The following is a 22,345-nucleotide window of genomic DNA, read 5'->3' on the forward strand; positions in this document are numbered from 1 at the left end:
CCTGGCATTCCCCTACACTGGGACATAGAACCTTCACAGATCCAAGGGCCTCTCCTCCCATTGATGACTGACTTGGCCATCCTCTGCTTCATATTCAGCTGGAGCCATGGGGTCCCTCCATGTGAACTCTTTGGCTGGTGATTTAGTCCCTGGGAGCTCTGGAGGTACTGGTTAGTTCATACTGTTGTTCCTCCTATGGAGCTGCAAACTCCATCAGCTCCATGGGTTCCCTTCTCTAACTCCTTCATTGGGGACCCTGCACTCAGTCCAGTGGTAGGCTGCAAGGATCTACCTCTGTATTTGTCAGGCACTGGTGCAGCCTCTCCGGAGACAGCTATAACAGGCATTTGTCAGTAAGCACTTGTAGGCATCCACAAAAGTGTCTGGGTTTGGTGACTGTATATGGAATGGATCCCCAGGTGGGGCAGTCTCTGGATAGTCATTCCTTCAGTCTCTGCTCCACACTTTGTCTCTGTAACTTCTTTCATGAGTATTTTGTTCCATCTTCTGAGAAAGACTGAAGCATCCACATTTTTCTTGAACTTCATGTGGTCTTTAAATTTTTATCTTGGGTATTGAGAGCTTTTGAGCTAATAAACCACTCCTCTCTGAGTGCATATCATGTGTGTTCTTTTCTGACTGGGTTACCTCACTCAGGATGATATTTTCTAATTCCATCCATTTGCCTGTGAATTTCATAAAGTCATTGTTTTTAATAGCTGAGTAGTACTCCATTGTGTAAATGTAGCACATTTTCTGTCTCCATTCCTCTGCTGAAGGAAATCTGGGTTATTTTCAGCTCCTGGCTATTATAAATAAGGCTGTGATGAACATACTGGAGGATGTGTCCTTATTACATGTTGGAACATCTTCTGGGTATATGCCCAGGAGTGGTATTAGTGGGTCCTCAGGTAGTATTTTGTCCAGTTTTCTGAGGAACGGCCAAACTGATTTCCAGAGTGGTTGTACAAGCTTGCAATCCCACCAACAATGGAGGAGTGTTCCTCTTTCTCCACATCCTCACCAGCATCTGCTGTCACCTGAGTTTTTGATCTTAGCCATTCTGACTGGTGTGATGTGGAATCTTAGGGTTGCTTTGATTTGCATTTCCCTAATGACTAAGGATGTTGAACATTTTTTCAGGTGCTTCTCAGCCATTCGGTATTCTTCAATTGAGAATTCTTTGTTTAGCTCTGTACCCCATTTTTAATAGGGTTATTTGGTTCTTTGGAGTCGAACTTCTTGAGTTCTTTGTATATATTGGATATTAGTCCTCTATTGGATGTAGGGCTGGTAAAGATCTTTTCCCAATCTGTTGGTTGCCTTTTTGTCCTATTGACAATGTCCTTTGCCTTCCATGTGTATGTGGACTTTCTATTGTTTATGTTGTTAATGAAGACCAGCCTTAGATGGTGGTGATCTGATAGGGTGCATGGGATTATTTTAGTCTTTTTATATTTGTTCTGGCCTATTTTATGGTCAATTTTGGAGAAAGTACCATGAGGTGCTGACAAGAATGTATATTCTTTTGTTTTAGGATAAAATATTCTATAGATAACTGTTAAATCCATTTGTTTCATAACTTCTGTTAGTTTCACAGTGTCTTTTTTCAGTTTCTGTTTCCATGATCTGTCCATTGCTGAGAGTGGACTGTTGAAGTCCCCTACTATTTTTTTTTTTTTTTTTTTTTTTTTTTTTTTTGGTTTTTCGAGACAGGGTTTCTCTGTATAGCCCTGGCTGTCCTGGAACTCACTTTGTAGACCAGGCTGGCCTCGAACTCAGAAATCCGCCTGCCTCTGCCTTCCGAGTGCTGGGATTAAAGGCGTGCGCCACCACGCCCAGCTGAAGTCCCCTACTATTATTGTGTGTGGTGCAATGTGTGCTTTGAGCTTTAGTAAAGGTTTTTTTTTTTTTTTTTTTTTTTTTTTTTTTTTTTTTTTAATGAATGTGGGTACCCTTGCATTAGGAGCATAGATATTCACAATAGAGAGTTCTTCTTGGTAGATTTTTCCTTTGGTAAGTATGAAATGTCCTTCCTTATCTTTTTTTTTTTTTTTTTTGATAACTTTAGGCTGGAAGTTGATTTTATTCGATATTAGAATGGCTACTCCAGCTTGTTTCTTGGGACCATTTGCTTGGAGAATTGTTTTCCACCTTTTTACTCTTAGGTAGTGTCTGTCTCTGTCACTGAGGAGGGTTTCCTGTATACAGCAAAATGTTGGGTCCTGTTTACATATCCAGTCTGTTATTCTATGTCTTTTTATTGAGGAATTGAGTCCATTAATATTAAATGATATTAAGGAAAATAATATTGTTGCTTCCTCTTACTTTTGTTGTTAGATGTAGTATTTTGGTTTTTTTGTGGTTATCTTCTTTTTGGTTTGTTAAAAGAAGATTATTTTCTTGCTTTTTCTAGGTTGTAGTTTCCCCTCTTTGTGTTGGAGTTTTCCATTTATTATCCTTTGAAGGGCTGGGTTTGTGGAAAGATATTGTGTAAATTTGTTTTTGTCGTGGAACATCTTGGTTTCTCCATCTATGGTTATTGAAAGTTTTGCTGGGTATAGTAGCCTGGGCTGGCATTTGTGTTCTCTTTGGGTCTGTATGACATCTGCCAAGGATATTCTGGGCTTTCATAGTTTCTGGGGAGAAGTCTGGTGTAATTCTAATAGGTCTGCCTTTATATGTTACTTGACCTTTTTCCCTTACTACTTTTAATATTATTTCTTTATTTTTTTGCGCACTTGGTGTTTTGATTATGTGATGGGAGGAATTTCTTTTCTGATCCAGTCTATTTGGTATTCTGTAGACTTCTTGTATGTTATTGGCATCTCTTTCTTTAGGTAAGTTTTCTTCTATAATTTTGTTGAAGATATTTACTGGCCCTTTAAGTTGGGAATCTTCACTCTCTTCTATATCTCTTATCCTTAGGTTTGGTCTTCTCATTATGTTCTGGATTTCCTGGATGTTTTGAGTTAGGATCTTTTTGCATTTTCTTTAATTGTTGTGTCAGTGTTTTCTATAGTATCTTCTGTGCCTGAGATTCTCTCTTCCATTTCTTGTATTCTTTGGTGATCTATGGCTCCTTATCTCTTTCCTAGGTTTTCTATCTCCAGAGTTGTCTTCCTTTGTGATTTCTTTATTGTTTCTACTTCCGTTTTTAGAACCTGGATGGTTTTGTTCAATTCCTTCACCTGTTTGGATGTGTTCTCCTATAATTCTTTAAGGGATTTTTGTGTTTCCTCTTTAAGGGCTTCTACCTGTTTATCTGTGTTCTTCTGTATTTCTTTAAGGGAGTTATTTATGTTCTTCTTAAAATCCTCTATCAGCATCATGAGATATGATTTTAAATCTACATCTTGCTTTTCCGGTTTGTTGGAGAATCCAGGACTTGCTGTGGTGAGAGAACTGATTTCTGATGGTGCCAAGTAAACTTGGTTTCTGTTGGTAAGATTCTTATGTTTGCCTTTCACCATTTGGTTATCTCTGGTGTTAGATGCGCTTGCTGTCTCTGGCTGGAGCTTGTTGCTCCTGTGGGTCTATAAGTCTGTTTCAGCACTCCTGGGAGACCAGCTCTCTCCTGGTGGAACAGCCTCAGCTCAGGGGTGCATATGGCAAACTGGAAAGATCCTATCCCACTGATCCTTGTGCCCTGTGTGCTCCTGTCTGGCCCTACTCCACACAGTTATTGGAGAGAAAATGGCTGTCCCACCTCCGAGCTGAGGAGTAAGAACACTCCTGGAAGAACAGGTCTCCTGGTGGGACCTATCCATAGCTGGCTGTGGAACAGCCTCAACTTGCAGGTGCAAATGATGGAACAGAAGGATCCTGTCCCAGCTGCTGCCTTCTTTAAGTGGTCAAAAGTATCATTAATGACTGGAATTGCAGTTCAGTGTTAGAGTGCTTGCCTAGCTTCAGAAAACTCTGGGTTGCCCTAATCCAACACCTCAAAACTAATTAAAAGTGTATATAACAGTTCTTACCAATGAATAATTAAATTTATTAATAAGGAACGGACGTAGAAAATCAGATGTCTTATTTTGTATATTCCAAAAATAAGTTCACCTTTAGTCTTTTTGAGGATAAGTAAATTAAAACTAGAATTTGATAATGCTACACAACTTCCAAAAATGACTGAAATTCAAGACTAGCAATATCAAGGATCTGGGGTTTGAATACAATACTGGTAGTAATCTGAAGTAAAACCGTTATTATTATTTAGCAAACTCTTAGAAAACTGTGTATACATACATACTATGTCAAATAACCCTACCTATATACCCCACAGATACGTTTTATGATTAAAAAAAAAGTATAGGAATGATTATAGAGATTTTAACCAAAATATTGACAACAATTTAAATGGTCACCAACATCGAACTGTATAAATAGTGATACGTTCATGCAGTAGAATAAACACAGCAGTGCACACTAGTGTATATTTATAAGCAATGGTGAATGCATCTCAAAGATTTAAGGTTAAAGAAGCCAAGCATATAAAAGCCTCATAATCTGTTTTTCCATTGTCTGAAAGTGAAGGCTAGGTATAATTGCTCATAAGGATATGATCAGAAGAGTATCTGTTGTTTAGGTAAGTGAATACTGAAGCCAGGGCTCTTGAGGATTCTTCTTGAGTTACATAAATCTGGGCATTTAGTTTGTTATGTTGGTATACAGCAAAATTTGAACTTTGTACTGAAAACTTAAATACACAGAAAAGCAGAAGGATGAAGGGTTTGAACAAACAATATAGTCCAGGTCTTGGTCAGGGTTATTATATAGTAAGACCCTAACCAAAAAATAAGAAGAAGAAAAAAAAATCTTACACCCTTCTTCTAGGTCAGCAGTTCTCACCCTGTGAGTCATGACCCACACAGGGATTTCATATCAGATGTTCAAATTATAGTTCATAACTAGGAAAGTTACAGTTATGAATCACAACATAAAGAACTGTATTAAAAAAGGGTCACAGTATTAGAAAGGTTGAGAATCACTGTCTAGGTGAAGACAAACCTTGATAGACAAGAGGTATGCAAGATATAGACAAAGTTGCTCTGAAAACTGGAAGATGAGGGCAGGGGTACATTATAAACTTTGGTATATGCTTTAGGAATGTTCCCATACTAAATATTTTCATATGTTTTAAAGTCTACTTTCATATTATAAAATTCATTCCATTTGGAAACTATGAGTAAGCAATATAGGTAAATATTTAGTAGGTGAGATAAAACTTTCTTACAATGCCTTTAATCTCAGCACTCGGGAGGCAGAGGCAAGCAGATTTCTGAGTTCGAGGCCATCCTGGTCTACAAAGTGAGTTCCAAGACAGCCAGGGCTATACAGAGAAACTCTGTCTTCGAAAACCAACCCCCCAACAAAATAAAAAAAATAAAAAAAAACTTTCCCACAAAACATAAAATGGAGAAAATTAACAATAGTAGTAGATTATAAAATAGTTAAAACTACTTTTAATTTTAAAACAGTATCTAGAGAGTATACAAAGTTAGGAAAAATAAGAACTGATAACCACTATTAACTAACTGCTGAGTTGCAATGCCAGTAACTGTGCAGCTAATCTCATAGATAGCACAATATCATGGTCTAAACTTGAGTCATAAGGAATAACCAAAATATTATAAGATTAATAATTCATTTCAACAGCATTTTAATAACAAGTCAGAAACTGTCATGCACTAATATTTCTGTCCCAAGTTTAAATCCCAAGTTTAAGTAGATATGTAGTAACCCTTTCCATGTTATAATTGCTGCCTTAGAATTTAAAAATCAAACTGTCATATAGAAAAATTATTTCTGAACTGTAGGATTATAGGGATTTGACATTGGTCTCTAACATTTTTATTTTTCATAGTTTTACAAGGGATCTATGTCTTTGGTTTGTATTGTTTATACTAGGGTGAGTGTAGAATGAGTGGATTATTACCCTACTTTGTTTGATCGTCTTTAACATTTCAGGATAGTAACTGATCTGATTTGGAAATCAAAATGATAATTTTTTAAAAAGCTTATTAATCCAATACATCCCACTGAATCTGTATATAACAAAAGGAAAATCATTGATGATGAAGAGATTGTACATCTTAACTAATTAGTTGTAATCCTATCTTATAGAAAATCTCGCTTTTCAGAAATTGGCTGTTTTATTGTTGATTCTTTGACAGCATTCTTTGACCTTAGAAAAGAGTATGATCTTCAGTGGATAAATTGAAAGCAGCCAAGAATAAAGCCAATGCTAGTAACAGAAAGGGAAGGAAATAGTAACATGACACCATCTTGGGCAACTATCAATTTTCTGACAAAAAGGATGTGAGTAGGAAGACAACATTCTAAAACTGCATGGGCCATTTCCTGGGTGGGACAGTCATTTAGAGAGGTTGGGCTTTTTGTTTTCTAAACGAGATTTAGAACCATCACTTCCCTGAAAATGGTGGAGACTGAGGAAGGAGAGAAACTTTGAATGCAAAGCTGCAGAATCTAATAATTCTGAAATATTAGATATCAAGAGCCAGAGGAAAGTCTAATAGCAGGGGAACACAAAGATCAGTACACAATTGTTCTTCATTGGCTTGTATTAATAACATCTGACATTTTATTTGTTTACTGTTGAACATGCTTATTTAATAGTTTTAGATCAAGTGACAAGAGTCTTACCATAATAGATGGGAAAGACAGGATACTTTTTTGTTGTTGTTGGAGTCGTTTAGTATTTTTTGAAATGGTAAGATTAAGTTTCTTACTTATTATGAGTACGAATTTAGATAGATTTCACAGTGTGCTGGAAGCCAAACTAGCCATCTCTCTTTCTAATGGGACAACTTTTAAATACCACACACTAGGTGTTCTTTACAGTTATCTCTTCAGTACAGTAAAGAAGTCAGCTCACCTTGCAGCCTTTCTCTTCCAAATTTTTCTTCAGTAATCACAGAACAAGGGAAAGTATTCTAGTTCCAATCTGTTTGTACAAGAAAGATGGTTCATTATATACAGGGATGTTTTACACCACTGGAACTGAAATCCTTCCTCAGCTCTAATTAAGAAAGCTGTTTAGGGGATTCTAACTGAATTTGTTTGTATGTTTATTCTGCATTAAAATGTTTTACTATAATATAGATTCCTAGAAATATAAAGCAATTCTATATAAAATTCTAAAGTAATTTCTGAAATATGACATTGCTTATTAATATACCCAAACTGACAAAACTCTGTCTTTTATTTTATTTTTTATTTTACTTTATTTTACAAAGCACTAAGGAAAGCAATTTAAAATCTCTCTCTCTCTCTCATGTGTGCGTGTGTATGTGTGTATGTGTGTGTGTGTATGTATACATAATGATTTTAATAAAACTGTAGCAGTTACCAAAATCATGAATACTTCTTGTGGATTCTGGCAAAAGAAGAAAGAGTAGCTTGTTATACTGCAGATTTTCTTCCTACTGGCATTTTATGATAATGAGAAAGTGTTGCAGATTAACAGTCCATGGCAGTTATGTTTTTACTAAATCATACATAGATTAGGTTTTCATTTTTGGTGGAGACAAATTGTAAGCTTAACTCCTTACTGGATGCCTCACCCAGCGGTTTCTAAGTCTAATAAGCACAATGAATTATTCCTTTTGCATGTAGGACATAACTCGTAGAATCCTGAAGGGAAAGTGACTGTTCCTTCTACTCCTTAGGTCAGTACAATGGAGCATCAGTTCTCAATAAAGGAGCATGGGTTTGAAGTTCAACTGAGAGAAATGGAGGATAGTAATCGGAATTCCATTGTTGAACTGAGGCATCTTTTGGCAGCTCAACAAAAGACAGCCAATAGGTGGAAAGAAGAAACCAAGAAACTTACTGAAAGTGCAGAAATGAGGATCAGCAGTCTAAAGTAGGTCCACAGACAGTAGTTGCTTGGTAATTATTTTTTTACAAACAAGCAATACAAAGTAAGTCATTATTAATAATTGTTTAACAAATGATGCTTTATAGAAGAAATGGTTTAAACCTATAGTTTAATGTTCTGCTATGTTTGTTTTTACTGTATGATTATGGGGAATGGATGATAGCTCACTCAGTGAAGTACTAGCAAACATAAAGACCTGAATTTTATCCCCAAAACCCACATTAAAAAAAAATAGTTATAGTGGCATGTGCTGTAATACCAGATAAAATGATCTTACTTATTTCCTAATCAATGACAGATTCTGTCTCAAAAACAAAAACAAAAGTAGGTAACACCCATAGTTGCACACACAAACACATATAAACATGCACATATATACATCAAAAGAATATAAGTCTGTATGTCATATTTTATTCAGAAAATAATTACTGAAGTACTATAAAAATATTAAGCATGGGGCCACAGAGATGGCTCAGTGGCCAAAGTGCTTGCTGCACTATCATAAAGATCCAAATTCAGATCCTCTGCATTCAAGTCAGAGCTAAGCATTGTGGTATGCACTAGCACAAGAAGAGGAGGATCCCAGGGCTTGATCTCCAGAAGGCCTAGCTAATTCGATAAGTTCCAGCTTCACTGAGATATGCAGACCTCTGGCCTCTGCATGGACACATACCTACACACCGAAGTATACATATATACACCACATACATACACACCAAAACCAGAACATTTGGCACTATAAATCAAAGTAAGTACTTTGTTTTTATTAATTTAGTGAGTATTCCATAGTTTGGAGAAGACACAGAAGTATAGACTCTTAGTTTAGACTCCATGTCGCCTATAAATCCTGAAACGTTTATTCTCTGGTCCTTTAAGAAAGTTTCAAGAATCAGCAACATAGCTCAGCAAGTAGAGGTGCTTGTGCACAAGCCCAGTAACCTGAGTTCCATCCTCCTGAATCCACACAGAGATAGGAGGAGAGAACTGACTCCGCATGTAAGTGAGCTGCAGCAGAACCACCAAACTAGGAACTAGTTGGGTAGAAAAGTCAGTTTATTGAGGGACAAACTTTCAGACTGCCTCAGAGAGTAGAGAGCAGCAGCAACTCAGTGGGAAGGACCATGTCAGTTTGATTGGTGCATTTTATGTATGGCATCAGAAGGTAGCACTGGCCAGAATAGTCTAGGACTTAGCATGGGGACTTTAACCTGATACAGACTTTTCAGGTTAATTGGGAACTAGATGTACTTTGCCCAAGGTAGCTGACATTGAGAGCAGAGAAGGGAAAGTAGTGGCTTTTCTGACAGATGGAAACATGCCTCATGTTTCCACGTCCACACCTCCTCCCCACCCCCTGTCTCCACATGGATGCCCCCACCCCCACCCCACCTGACCTCTAAACTCCATGGGGCCTCCATGTGCATCATCTCTGAATGAACACAGACCCAGAAGTCTTCTACTGTATGTGTATTGGGGAGGGGGCTTCATATCAGCTGGTGTATGCTGTCTATTTGTGGGTCCAGTCTTTGAAAGATCTTGGGAGTCCAGATTAATTGAGACTGATGGTCCTCCTACATGATCACCCTGCTCCTCAGCTTCTTTTAGCCTTCCCTAATTCAACAACAGGGGTCATCTGCTTCTGTCTATTGGTTGGGTGCAAATATCTGCATCTGACTCTTTCAGTTGCTTGTTGGGTCTTCCAGAGGGCATGCCTCTATCATCTTTATAAGATTGGATTTAAGGTCATTTTCTTGTGTTTCAGTGTATTGGGGTATCTGGGGCTTGCTGTAGTGGGGTAGCTGTACTTTGGAGGTACCCTAGTTTTTGTTGATTGTGTTCTATCAAAGGTCCTTTAGCCACCTGGATGTTTTGGTCACTGGATGATGTTCTTGTTGTAGAAAGTATTGGGAGGGGAGGTGTGCCTTGATGTTCCTGGCATGGTAGGCCTCTGATGGGTATCCTTGGGCTGTATGGTTCCAGACCTTCAGGTTTGTATAGTTCTAGAGCCTCAGGTCCAATGATGGTAGGTGGAGAGGTATCAGGAGGATGGAGGTCTTCCTGGGCTACTAGCTGGCTGCTCAGGGTAGCTTTGCTTGACTCAGAGGGCCCAGAGAGCAGGAAGGATCGGTGGAAGAAGGGAAGCTAACCTGTATGGTTTAGGAGTCTGATGAAGGTGGTGAAGAGGTGGTGGAAGAGTGAAACAACAACAGATCATTTAAATTGTTCTTTGTATAAAATAAATTCTATCTGGACCTCCCAGGGACTGGACCACAAACCGAAGAATACACATGGAGGGACCCATGGCTCTGGCCGCATATGTGGCAGAGGATGGCCTTATTGGACATCCGTGGGTGGAGAGGTTCTTGGACCTAAGAATCTTCAATGCCCCAGTGTAGGGGAATGCCAGGGTGGGAAACCAGGGTCAGGGGTGGGGGAGCACCCTCATAGAGGCAGGGGGAGGGCCGATGAGATAGGGGGTTTCTGAAGGGGAGACCTGGAAAGGGAGAAACATTTGAAGTGTAAATAGTGTGTGCATTTATTTTTTTCTTTATACATATCAAAGAGCTATATATAAAAAAGAATGTATTGAAAATATAGATTTTATTTCCTTTGTAATCAAAACACAAAATCTCATGTCCAAAAAGGAAAAGAATCACTGATTTAACCAAAAACAATAGCATAGTAAGATCATGAACTAATCACTAAGAGCAGTGGTTCTCAACCTTTCTACTGCTATGACCCTTTACTATAGTTCCTCATGTTGTGATGACTCCACACCATAAAATTATTTCATTGCTTCTCCATAACTGTAGTTTTGCTACTGTTACAAATCTTAATATAAAAAATTGATATGTAGAATGTTTGATATATGGCCCCTGTAGGAATTGCAACCCACAGGTTGAGAAACACTGCAATAGGTTTTTCATCCTCATGGCAATGTCTAAGATACTTGGCTAGAGAAGCTCTGCGACTACAAATTCCAGTCTTGAACAAGATTTTCTGAGATCTCAGGCACAGGAGACAAGGGATGGATGGCAGTAGAGTTTAAGTCCTTAATGGCTCAGCTCACTTCTTATCTCCTTTGGCCAGGACACACTGTAGCTGCATTAGAATATGAAGAAAGCCATTGGACAGTTTTTGAAGTTACCTGATCTAATTTTGTTTTTAAGGAAAGCTGAGTCTGATAATCATGTTAAGAATGAAATGAAATGTAGCAGTAAATTGTTATCCACTCTAAACTCCCCAGGGGGTACACACACCTCCTCTATACATACACATATGTTTTGGATTCACAAATGAAAGGCTCACCCACACCACCTTATTTTTAATATGCCTTAACAGCACAACAGCTGAACCACTCCCTAACTCCAAGTGGCTAATACACCCTCTCCTCTGATATTCCTGACTTAATACTTACTAAATCTATATTTCATCTCTGCTGCCCTGGACCCTGCTGGGTAGTCCTGAGGCTGCCTTCTCCAGCTCTCACATGATTGTTATTCCATTTTCTGGAGCTCTCCTGCCTGCTCCTCCTGCTTCCCCAGCATGGCGGTACTGCCTTTCTTCTTCCTGTGGTTTCTTGTCCAGGAATCTTAAAAGTCCTGCCTCTGTCTTCCTGCCCAGCCATTGGCCACCAGCAACTTTATTTCCCAATCAAAGCCAACTAGGGGTAAGGGGCTTCCATGTAATTTTGGGAGCCAAATTAACACAAATAGGATTAGAGCCAATCCACAACAATGGAAAGCTTGGGAATCTTGTAGAAAGCTATTGAAAGAACATTAGTACGAGAGAACAGAGGCTTAGGAAACTAAGTTAGTGTAGTCATGATAGGAAGCGTTAAATCCATCCATAAAACTTGAAAATAGAAGTGCAGTGTGATACAGCTGACAAAGAAATGAAATGAAATCCATATATCAAAGAAGTCCTGCATACCCTTGTCCTATGTGTGTTGAACACTATCCATAATAAGGTAAATGTATACAAATCATATATCCCTTGGTAGATGGATAAATAAAAACTGTATATCTGCTTGCATGCATGCTTGCAATCTGCCATTTTAAAAAAATGAAATCAGTTGTAGTTGAATTACTAGAAGATACTGTGTTAAATGAAATAAGCCAAGCACAGAAAGGTGAGTGGGAACTTTATATGTGAGACCTAAAGACTTGGACAAGTGTAAGCAGGCAGTAAACTTTGAGTTACTAGAGGCCAAGAGTGAGAAAGGGTAAACGTTGGCTAACAGGTACCAAAATGGCTGCACACAAAAAGTAAATACGTTGTCACAGCTCAGTACATGTTTGAATTGTCACTCCCAGTCCCACAAGTTTTTGCAGTTGTGTCACACATCCATCCAGGTGTGTTGTAGCTGAGGTTGACAGAGTCACAGGCATATTTAATGCCAGTTTAAAACCTACATTCTCTGTGGGGCCATTCACAGGATAGGTGAGTCTGATGATTCTATTCTCTTATTGGCTAAGGCTGATGGAATTGTCTCAAAGAACATTTGAGCAGAAGAAATTGGGAATATTTTTCATAAATAGAAAGTCCCTGTGACAATTCTGTCTTGCATTTACTGTGTAGTAGAGCTGGTGTTTTTATTGTGGCCAGAACAAGGACAGCACAATTACCTCAGATTAAAAGCGAAGAAGTATGTTGCAGAAACAAGTTTTACTTTAACTACAACATTTTAACACCATCCATTCAAAACCTACTGGATATACACAGCATTCTAAAGTCAGATACTCTCTCTCACACACTACTCAAGTCTACAGGGTTCTGGGTTTACCCTCTCATTGAGGAGGGCAGGGAGGGAAGAACTAACAGCGGGCCAGCTTGGTAAGTGAATAAACCTTACTATAAAAAGAAAAAAATAGAACAGTAAACTTTTCATATACTTTGATTGATTAATTGATTGATTGATTGATTGATTGATTGAGAGTGGAGGTACTTGTATGCCTTAGTGCCATGTGGCTTCTGGGATTGAACTCGTGTTTCCAGGCTTGGCAGCAAGCACCACTGATCACCACTGAGTCATCTTTCCAGCCCAACAATAACTTTTAAGGTTAGAATTTCTCAATTTGTATATGTGTTCAAAATAAACATGTGATAAAAGGAAAAACAAGTTCCTTTTGGCTCTTGTTTTAGAATTAAGGATTCTGATGGTTGAATATAGGACAAGAAGGAACACTTAGACGTAAAAGATGCCCTGGGCCATTTTACATATTGCTGCTTTCTGTGCCTGTCCTTCCCCAGCTCCCAACTATTTTTCAGACTTTGGGAATGTTTTATGCATAATGCTAATACTTTAAAAGGCTTCAATTTCAGTTTATTCAGATTAGAGATACTCAACTCAGTGTCTGTGTCTGTGAGTTGTAGAAGTTAAGTCTTTCTTCTTCCCAGTCCCTTGCTGCCAGAAATAAGATTCAGTCAGACTCAAAATATATTTACAGATGTGTTGGCCATATAGCTAGGCTCTTCTCTGACTGGAACATAACTTAAAATAACCCAATTATTTTAACCTACATTCTTGTGGCTAGTTACTGGTGCTCAGGTACCACGCATCTGTCTCACCACATCTTCCAAGGCAAATCTCCAACACCTAACTCTATCCCAGAATCCTTTCTGCCTACCAGATGTCCCACCTCCTATTTCCTGCGTAAGCCAGAGGTCATCATATTTATTATTGACAGGTGTGCCACACCCTTACAGATATAACATATTCTCTCTACAGTGAGTCTGTTTCCCTCCCCATCCCCCCTCGTGTGTGTGTGTGTGTGTGTGTGTCTATGAGCAGTTGGTTATATAGCATTTGACACAATAATATTTTGGCTGTGTAGCTGTAATATTTGGCTACTACAGCTGCGTTTTTAAAGGTTTTTTTGTTTTGTTTTTTAGTTAATAGGATGAGCAGCAGCTGCAGGTACTGGCAGATTATAAAATGCATAATTACTAAAAGTAGCTCAAGCATATTATAGTATACTTCAGTAGGAAAAAAATCTGGCAGTGCTGTGTTAATTTGTCATGAGAGAACTTCAAAGAAAGCACTTACTGCAGCTGGAAAATCCTTCTTTTCCCTGAGATGAATAGAACACCTTTTGTTTTTAATTTTCTCATATACTGTCAAGTAGAACCTCAGGTGATTTCATCTTCATTCTTCAGGAAGGGATTTCATGCACTGAGGGACTTTTCCCTTATATTGTAGTAACTGCAATCTACACAGCACCACCTTTTCTTAAGCTGTGCCTCCATAATAGTGATTGGAGCATTCACTATTACATTAACTGACTTACAGAGCCTGAGAATATAAAACTCTGTTTTCTCCTCTGTGTGTGTGTGTGTGTGTGTGTGTGTGTGTGTGTGTGTGCGCACATGTTTGCAAGAGGTTGACATCCAGAATTGTCTTTGATCATTTTCTGCCTTCACTGAGTCAGGGTCTCTGCAGTGAACTCAAGAGCTTGTTTACCCACTAAGTTATCTAGCCAACTTGCTCCTGGGATTCCCTGTCTCCTCTACCTTTGAAATGAGCGCTAGTATAGACTCAGGCAGGTCAGCATGCCCGGCCAGTATTTTTCAAAAGTGCTGTTGTGATACTGAAGGAAACCTCATCTGGCTCCTCTCCAGTACTTTCTCAGCCACATCACTTCAGCTATAGCACACAGCAATGCAACTTACAATTAAGTTCACTTAGTATTTGAAATACTCTTAGCCGAGCATGGTGGCACATGTCTTTAATCCCACCACTCAAGAGGCAGAAGCAGGTAGATGTCTGTAAGTTCCAGGATAGGCAGAGCTACATAGTAAGACCCTATCTTGAAAAAAAAAGAAAAAAGGAAAGAAAAGAAGTACTCTCCCCAGTTATATTGGGATATCTGTTTCTAAGATAGAAACAAATAAAAAGGAGCCAATTGTTGTAAAACATTTAATGTTGCAACCCTTTTTAATTATATTATCATCATTATTATATATTTTATGTATGTGTGTGTTTGGCTGTATGTAAGTCTATGTTCCATGTGACCACACTTGGTGTGCTCACAGGCCAGAAGAGGGCTATGGTTCCCAAAGAACTAATTTATAGATGGTGGTGAGCTACCATGTGGCTGCTAGGGATTAAGTGCTTTCTCCAGCCCCAAATGCTGACCTTTCGTGAAATCCATCAAGGTTGCCAACCCCACAAACATTTCTATTGATGCATCCACTCAGTGTTTCGCCTGGCCCCTGTTTTAATCTCATCCTGTGTGTTCCATTTCCACAAACAGTAATATAATCTGCTCCATTGTTAAGGTGGAATTCTGAGTGTTATCATGGCACCCTTAAGTCCGTACTACTAATCCACCACCTTAACTGTATCTGAAATGGGCCCTTTCTCTTCCCTCAGCATGCTTGAGGTCACTGACTACACACCTGGATTGCTACTAAAACTACTGGATTTGTCTGCAGTCTTTTTCTTTGCTATTTTTCCACTGCAAATCAGCAAGGTTTTCAGAAACTCCAATTTAATTATGTAATTTATGTATTCTTAAAGAATGTCAGCACCTTCTGAATGCATGCAAAGTAAATCTCAATTGTTCTGACACGTAAAACCCTTTGTGGCCTGTGTTTCCAGCTCTTGCCTCTATCCCCCACCTACAGATAACCACCCATGCCCCATTCATATGAAACCTCCTTCAGCCCTTCCTTACCTCCTGGCCTACACACATGTTTCTCACGTCCTCTGTTGCCTTTGTCCATCTAACTTGTATTAACTTGACCCTCCAGCCACATGTATTCCTGTAGCACATGACCTTTGCAGCATGATTACTGCCTGCACCTTAAGTGTGGGTAAGGCTGACTTGAGCTGCTCTTTTGTCTCTCTAGCACTTCACAGAGGGTGGAGCAGAACTTGCTCCCATCTCAGAATTCTTTAAACAAAGAACTTTGCAATTCCCCTAAGATTACTTTCTGACAAGCACTTAAACTAAGTATCACCAAAATATTTAGCTCGTTATGATGTAAATTTGAGTTTATTCAAGTAATTATAAAATAAGCTTCTTAGGAATAATTTTTATTTTAAAAAAACAACAAATAGCTTTAGAACATATTTCCTAGTTGTAGTATCTCAAATGTATTTTATTCTTAGGAGCCTTCTAAGAAATGTCATTGCATTCTCACTAATTCTGATGTGAAGGCAAGCGCCTGTGTGAGAGAAGTTTCGGGAGCAAAGGCAACCAGATCATACACTGGCTATTAGAATGTATTTACCTATTTCCAGTAAAATATTGAAGATTAGTTCAAATTAAAATCTAAAGTGCAACAGGGGGAAATCAGTGGAGGATTTGAATATCCTTAGGTTGATTTTAAGACTTTTTTATTTTTATTATGTGTTTTATAAGCACACATGTGGAAGGCCAGAAGAGGGTGGCAGATCCCTAAAACAGGAGCCACAAGTAGTTGTAACTTCAGTATAGGTGCTGAGAACTTAACTGCAGTTGAGGAGGCTTAAGCAGAAGTGACAATCCAGATCTGCCTGGGCTATAGAGTGAAGGTAAGGCCATTCTGGGCAACTTATTGAGCCCCTGACTACAATTCTAAAATAAATTGAGACCTAGAGATATCACTCAATAGTTAAATAAACGTGTGTAGGCATGCATGAAGCCCTAAGCTCCATACCACAAAATAAAAATTAAAAGAAAAACTATTTTGCTGAAATATTGTTTGTCAGTTTGTCTATACTTTAACAAACATATATTCCAAGCAAAAATCCTGGATAAAACTATTTTTTGTTAGAATTCCTGGGATATCTGTGAGCCTTTTGCGCACATCTTGCATTAACTGTCAGAGTACTTAGGCCCATACCAGAATCCTCCTCACTCACGCACTGCACCTTGCATAAGGAAGCTGTTCTGAAATGAGACTGTAGGAACGGTGGATGGCAAACACTCAGGACAGTGCACAATGAAACCAGCTTCTATACGTTACTGGAAATGCTGGCTTAGTAGCTTTAGTATCAGACATAGTATTATGCTAAGCATATCACTACATGTTTCCTTAGATAACAAAACAAGTTAACTTTTATTTATGTTATATAGTATACAAGTTATATTGTGTAATGTGTCTATATTATATTCTTTAAATCTGACTAGAATTCAGTCATTTAAATATGGATTATGTAAGTGATCTAAGACATTTGCAACACAGATGGACTACGAAGTTCCTAGTTAGTACATAGTGATTTCTTATACTTCTGTTCATACTTTTGACATAGACTTTGTCAGAAATTATAGAGAAATTTCACGCTTTTGCTTTAATTCTTTTTTTTTCCTCTTTCTTTTCTCATACAGTACATGCTGATGTCCGTCTCCCCTCCCTGCACTTCTCCAGTTCTCCCCACTCCCCATCCACTACCTTCCCTCTTCCCCAGATCCACTGCTCCTCCATTTCACTTCAGAAAAGAACAGCCCTCCCAGGGATAGCAATTGAACATGGCATAACAAAAATGCAGTAAGACTAGGCACAAACTCTCTTCTCAAGGCTGAATGAGGCAACCCAGTAGGAAGGAAAGGGTCCCAAGAACAGACAAAAGAGTCAGAGATAGCCCCACTCCCACTGTTAGGGGCTCCACAAAAAAACCCAAGCTAAACAACCATAATATACATGTAGAGGACGTGCTGCAGGTGCACACTGTCTCTGTGATTGCTCCTTCAATCTCTGTGAGAACATATGAGCCCTGCTTAGTTAATTTTGTGGGTTCTTCTGGTGTTCTTTGTTCTTGACCCCTCTGGCTCCTACAGTCCTTGCTCCCCCGCTTCCATGCAGTTCCCCAAGCTAAAGCTAGTGTTTAATGTTTGGTTATGGGTCTCTACATCTGCTCCCATCAGCCTCTCTCATAATGATTGGACTGGGCATGGATCCATTAATATAGCAGAATATCATTAGAAATCATCTCACTGAGTATTTGTTTTGTTTATGTTTTGTTTGGGGTTTGAGTGGGTTTGGGGGGCTTTGGTTTATTGGTTGGTTGTCTAATGTCTCAGTGTCTAATGAGAAATTTTTCCTATAAAAAGTCGACAGCATCAACTCATCCTCAGGAGTCTCTCAGGTATTAAAGGCAGTGAAATGCCTGACTGAGAGAGGAACCACAAATAACAGGCAGGCTCCAGGAACTTCTAGATAAAGGCAGTGAAATCAAGCTGCTCTTCACCCTTTAATACTTCCTAAAATTTCACTCACAAGATAACACTTCCAAATCTTTTATATAAAGGAGAATACAAATATCTCTAAATTAAATTTTTATCCAAACTCCTTTCCTGTTAGGTTCCTCATTAAATGTTTGTTGAACAATAGCATTTTGTGACTGCAAAGTTTTCTATAAAAACGTAGCCATGGGTCTGGAGAGATGTCTTAACAGTTAAAAGCACTTCCAGAGGACCCACATTAGGTAGCTCAAAACTGTCTGTAACTCCATTTCCATGAAACCCATTGCTCTTTTCTAGCCTGCTCCAGCATACACCACATATACAAACACACATACACATAATAAATGAAGATAAATTTTTAAAAGACAGCCATAAATTAACAAGTTTATAATGATTCCCTGTGTAAACATGATGTTAAATATTTTGAAAAATAATAATTCCCTTTATTCAAGTTTCCATTCTACTTGGAGAAACTTGTGTGTATGTGTGTGTTTGTGTGTGTGTGTAATAAACATTAGTAAATTCTTTTACAGATGTATGTCCTAAAGATATGAAGTAGAGAGAAAGCATTAAGAGACATAAAAAGGGAAGAAGGCTAGAGTCTTTAAAATGTGTAGGACTTTACTAGGAAAAAAAATAGAAAAGAAACAAAAAATAACATAGCCATTAATCTAAAGGTGATAGAAATGTGTTTTGTTTATGAGACACTCAAAACCCAGGCTTTTGTTAGAGATAAAATTGGAAAGATAAATTATACAAGATCAGAATTCATAGAATTCTGGAAGCTATTATCAAGAATGTGGACTATTTATCTTTAGTTCAAAAGCATAGAGATGCTGACAGCTATTACTCAAGTAAGAAAAATATTTAAGGTGGTGTCCACCAAGAAACATGCTAGTTATGTGTGGTAGGGAACAATGGTGCAGTGCTGGTGTGTGCACTGTTCTGAGTGCTGAGTGCATTTCTTCTGTTGAAGTTGGTCAATAGAAAAAAATCTTAAAATTTAGTTCTAAGATCTTGATTGCGATTGGAGCACAATGGGACAGAAGAAGAGATGCAGGGGACATTCCAAAGGAAGACTTAATTGGGGGCAGGAGGGGGGGGGGAGTTGTTGCATTTAAGCCAAAGTAAGTAGGAGTTGGCTTTAAGATACTTAGCTTAGGGCCGGGTGGTGGTGGCGCACACCTTTAATCCTAGCACTTGGGAGGCAGAGGCAGGCGGATTTCTGGGTTTGAGGCCTGCCTGGTCTACAAAGTGAGTTCCAGGACAGCCAGGGCTATACAGAGAAACCCTGTCTTGGGAAGGGAAAAAAAAATTAGCCTAGATGATAAGGGTAGAGATGTTAATAGAAATTTTGACTTCTTAAGATGAGTTATAGGTTTGCAAGACAATGTTAAAAGTTCTGCTTCTACTCATTCACACTCAGGCATCCATTCCTCTTTCCCTTCCACCCTGTAGTCATCTTCCTCCTCTTCCTCTTCTTCTTCTTTTTCCTTCTCTTCTTCTTCCTCTTCTTTCTCTCTCTCTCTCTCCTCCTATAGCCCTCTGTCTCTGTCTCTATCCCTCTCCACTCCCCACTCTCATATCTAACACAAATTTAATAGTTGCCTGTCTTGGTGTAGTGTAGGGCATGGATTGCCAGCACCGACTTCAGAGAACTTAGTGGATAGAGGTACACCCCAGTAACAAAGCCTATATTTAGCCTTCTTGAGACCTAGAATCATTTTACAGAACCAAAAGAAAGCCACTGATTTTTAAAGAATTATAGTTTTTGAATCCTGACAATGAGTTTTGTGATCTTATTTGACTTTTAAACTTTATTTTCTGTTTCCCCATATATAAAATTAAACCCCCTTTTAGAAATTAAGTTGTTTAAGATACTTACAACTAAAAAAGTTTATTTCTGAATGTACCTGAACTGCCTATTATGTCGGAAGCACAGTATGTTTGCTAGTATTATAACCACTATCATCATTATCTTTTGTTGAATGCTAGGTTGTAATCATATGACAGTGATCATTCATGTTGCTTGCAATCCAGTGGAGCATGACAAAACTTGATATGCAGAGATAAATACTTTTTAATTTAGAAGAAATTACTATTTTTACCTAATCACTTGTATCTTTGTTACCCTAAGTTTTGTGGAAGATTATTGTCCATTCAGGTAACTGAAACAGTGATTTTAAGATGCATGAGATGCCTTAAGTACAGTTTTCTCTACTTTGTCACCACCCGAAGTGAAAATTAAACATTGAGTTTGTCTATGATGCACTCAGGGATAGCAGTCCAGACACCTCATTGTGAAGCTGAGCTAATACATCCACTAAGGCATGTGAGCAGTGACCTTTCATGTGTGCATGTATCTCTGGGGTCAGCAGCACTATGCCTGCCTCTACTTGACCCACATGAGCCTGTGATGAGTGCTCAGGAAGTACTAGTGGAACTGGTGATTGGTGACATGAACCTATCATGGCTTATGTATTTATAACACACAGCTTACTCATTTTAACAGCCATTCCCTCAAATGTGGTCTACCTAGGACTTACTGACTCACACTGTTTATGTGGCTCATAAAGCTGGGGCTATTTTAAAAGTGTTACTTTGTTGATTAATTTTAGAAATATAGTCAAAGGCCAAAAGACAATACTGAATTAGCAATTTCAGTACTACAGATTTTATTTGAAATTTGTTCTGATTCACTTCGTATGTAGGCATATAGGTCCTTATGCTAATAGATAAGCAGAGAACCTGGAATCTTAGCACACAGGGTTGTTTTTTCAAGGGGAAGAACTGTAATACCTGTTTTCTGCCCCGAAGCCTGAAAGCGTACCTGCACTCTGCCTGGTGACCTATGCACTACCGGTGCCACCACACTGGGGCCCCAGACCCTTATCGTGAGCTTGTCTTTCTCAGTAAATCCATACAAGTTACCTTTATGGAAGGTGTCATATGTACTTTACAAAGAATTTCAATGTAGTTGTGCCCAATCTTTATTTAGCTTGCTTTGTTCTTCGAGAGATGTATGTATGCTTTATTGTACACATAGGGTTGAATAATCACCAGAAAATTTTTTACCAAATTGTACTGTGCTTAAATACACTTAAAAGAAACGATTCGGGGTCAGACTCTTGAAGTTTGAACCCACACCAGCTACTTAGTCATGTTGAACTAAATTGCCTTCTTATTTGCCGTGGCTTATCACTCTGCTGGCTGTGGAGATCACAGAGACACCTGCATTCTTATATGACTACATTATATCTATCTCAGCCTCAAACTTTTGAGATTAGCTTGGCCCAGAGCAATATATGCTTGTATGTTTAAATTAAAAAGATGATGCCAGACAGAGTGACACTCATCTTTAATCTCAGCACTCCGGAGACAGAGGCAAGCAGATCTCTGTAAGTTTGAGGCCACTGTGATCTCTATAATTTTCAAGCCAACCTTGGAGGTGGAGGAGGAGGAGAAGGAGGAGGAGGAGGAGGAAGAGGAAGATGCAACAGCAGCTCTGCGAATCAGATAACTTCAGCTTAGGAAGCATAAGAGATAGTGATGAAAATTCAGTCTACTATGTCAAAATGGCATTGGAATATTTAATATTTGCAAGATTTGAACTCCACCATGAAACACTGTACATAAGCCTTGGTTTGTTTGTTTTTTGAAACAGAATGTCACTCTACCCCAGGCTGATCTTGAACTTAAGTTAGTGTTTTGCCTGAGCCTTTTGAGTGCTAGTATTCCAAGCATGCTGGGCTCTGTGGTAAGCCTTAAGGATAAATTCTATAGAAACACAGCAGCTTATGAGTTTATGGCAAATACTGTGTTTAACAAGACATACTATTATTTCAGTACCTCATAACATCTCAGTGAGACTTTTACATTTTTAAATTATTTTTATTTGCCTTTCTGTGATGAAACAACAAATATATATATATATAAATTATTAAATATACAAATATTATTTATATATATAAATAAATTTACCATATGATAAATTGTGATCTGTTTATTTCTCTGATTGATTTTAAGCCAAGGTTTCCTTTTGTTGTTCTAGGCTAGCCTCAGATTTGTGATTTTGTGCCTTAGTCTCTAATGTTCAGCATTACAAACATCTATCATCACACCCAATGTGATATAATTTTTAAATTTTTATTTATGTGTATTTGTGTCTGCCTGTCTGTGCATACACCATATATGTGTGGTGCTTACAGAGACAAAAAGAGAGCATCAGAACTCCTGGAACTGGAGGTAGAGGTAGGTGTGAGCAGATATA

At 38.4% G+C, this 22,345-nt stretch overlaps 1 protein-coding gene across 5 annotated transcripts in view; it reads left to right on the forward strand.

Annotated features, from left to right (window-relative positions):
• Positions 1 to 22,345, forward strand: part of Sclt1 (sodium channel and clathrin linker 1) — a 123,456-nt gene that overhangs the window by 95,313 nt on the left and 5,798 nt on the right. For all 5 annotated transcript variants that reach the window (XR_015046761.1, XM_085835917.1, XM_021157911.2 and 2 more), the window contains one exon: positions 7,692 to 7,888. Coding sequence is in view for 4 of the 5 variants with exons in the window: in XM_085835917.1 (XP_085692043.1) it covers positions 7,692 to 7,888 (197 nt within the window). In the remaining variant the exon portion in view is untranslated. The remainder of the gene's footprint in view (positions 1 to 7,691; positions 7,889 to 22,345) is intronic.

The sequence above is a fragment of the Mus caroli genome, unplaced genomic scaffold (genome assembly GCF_978045245.1).
Source record: "Mus caroli unplaced genomic scaffold, Mus_caroli_1 scaffold_3, whole genome shotgun sequence".
Taxonomy (NCBI): domain Eukaryota; kingdom Metazoa; phylum Chordata; class Mammalia; order Rodentia; family Muridae; genus Mus; species Mus caroli.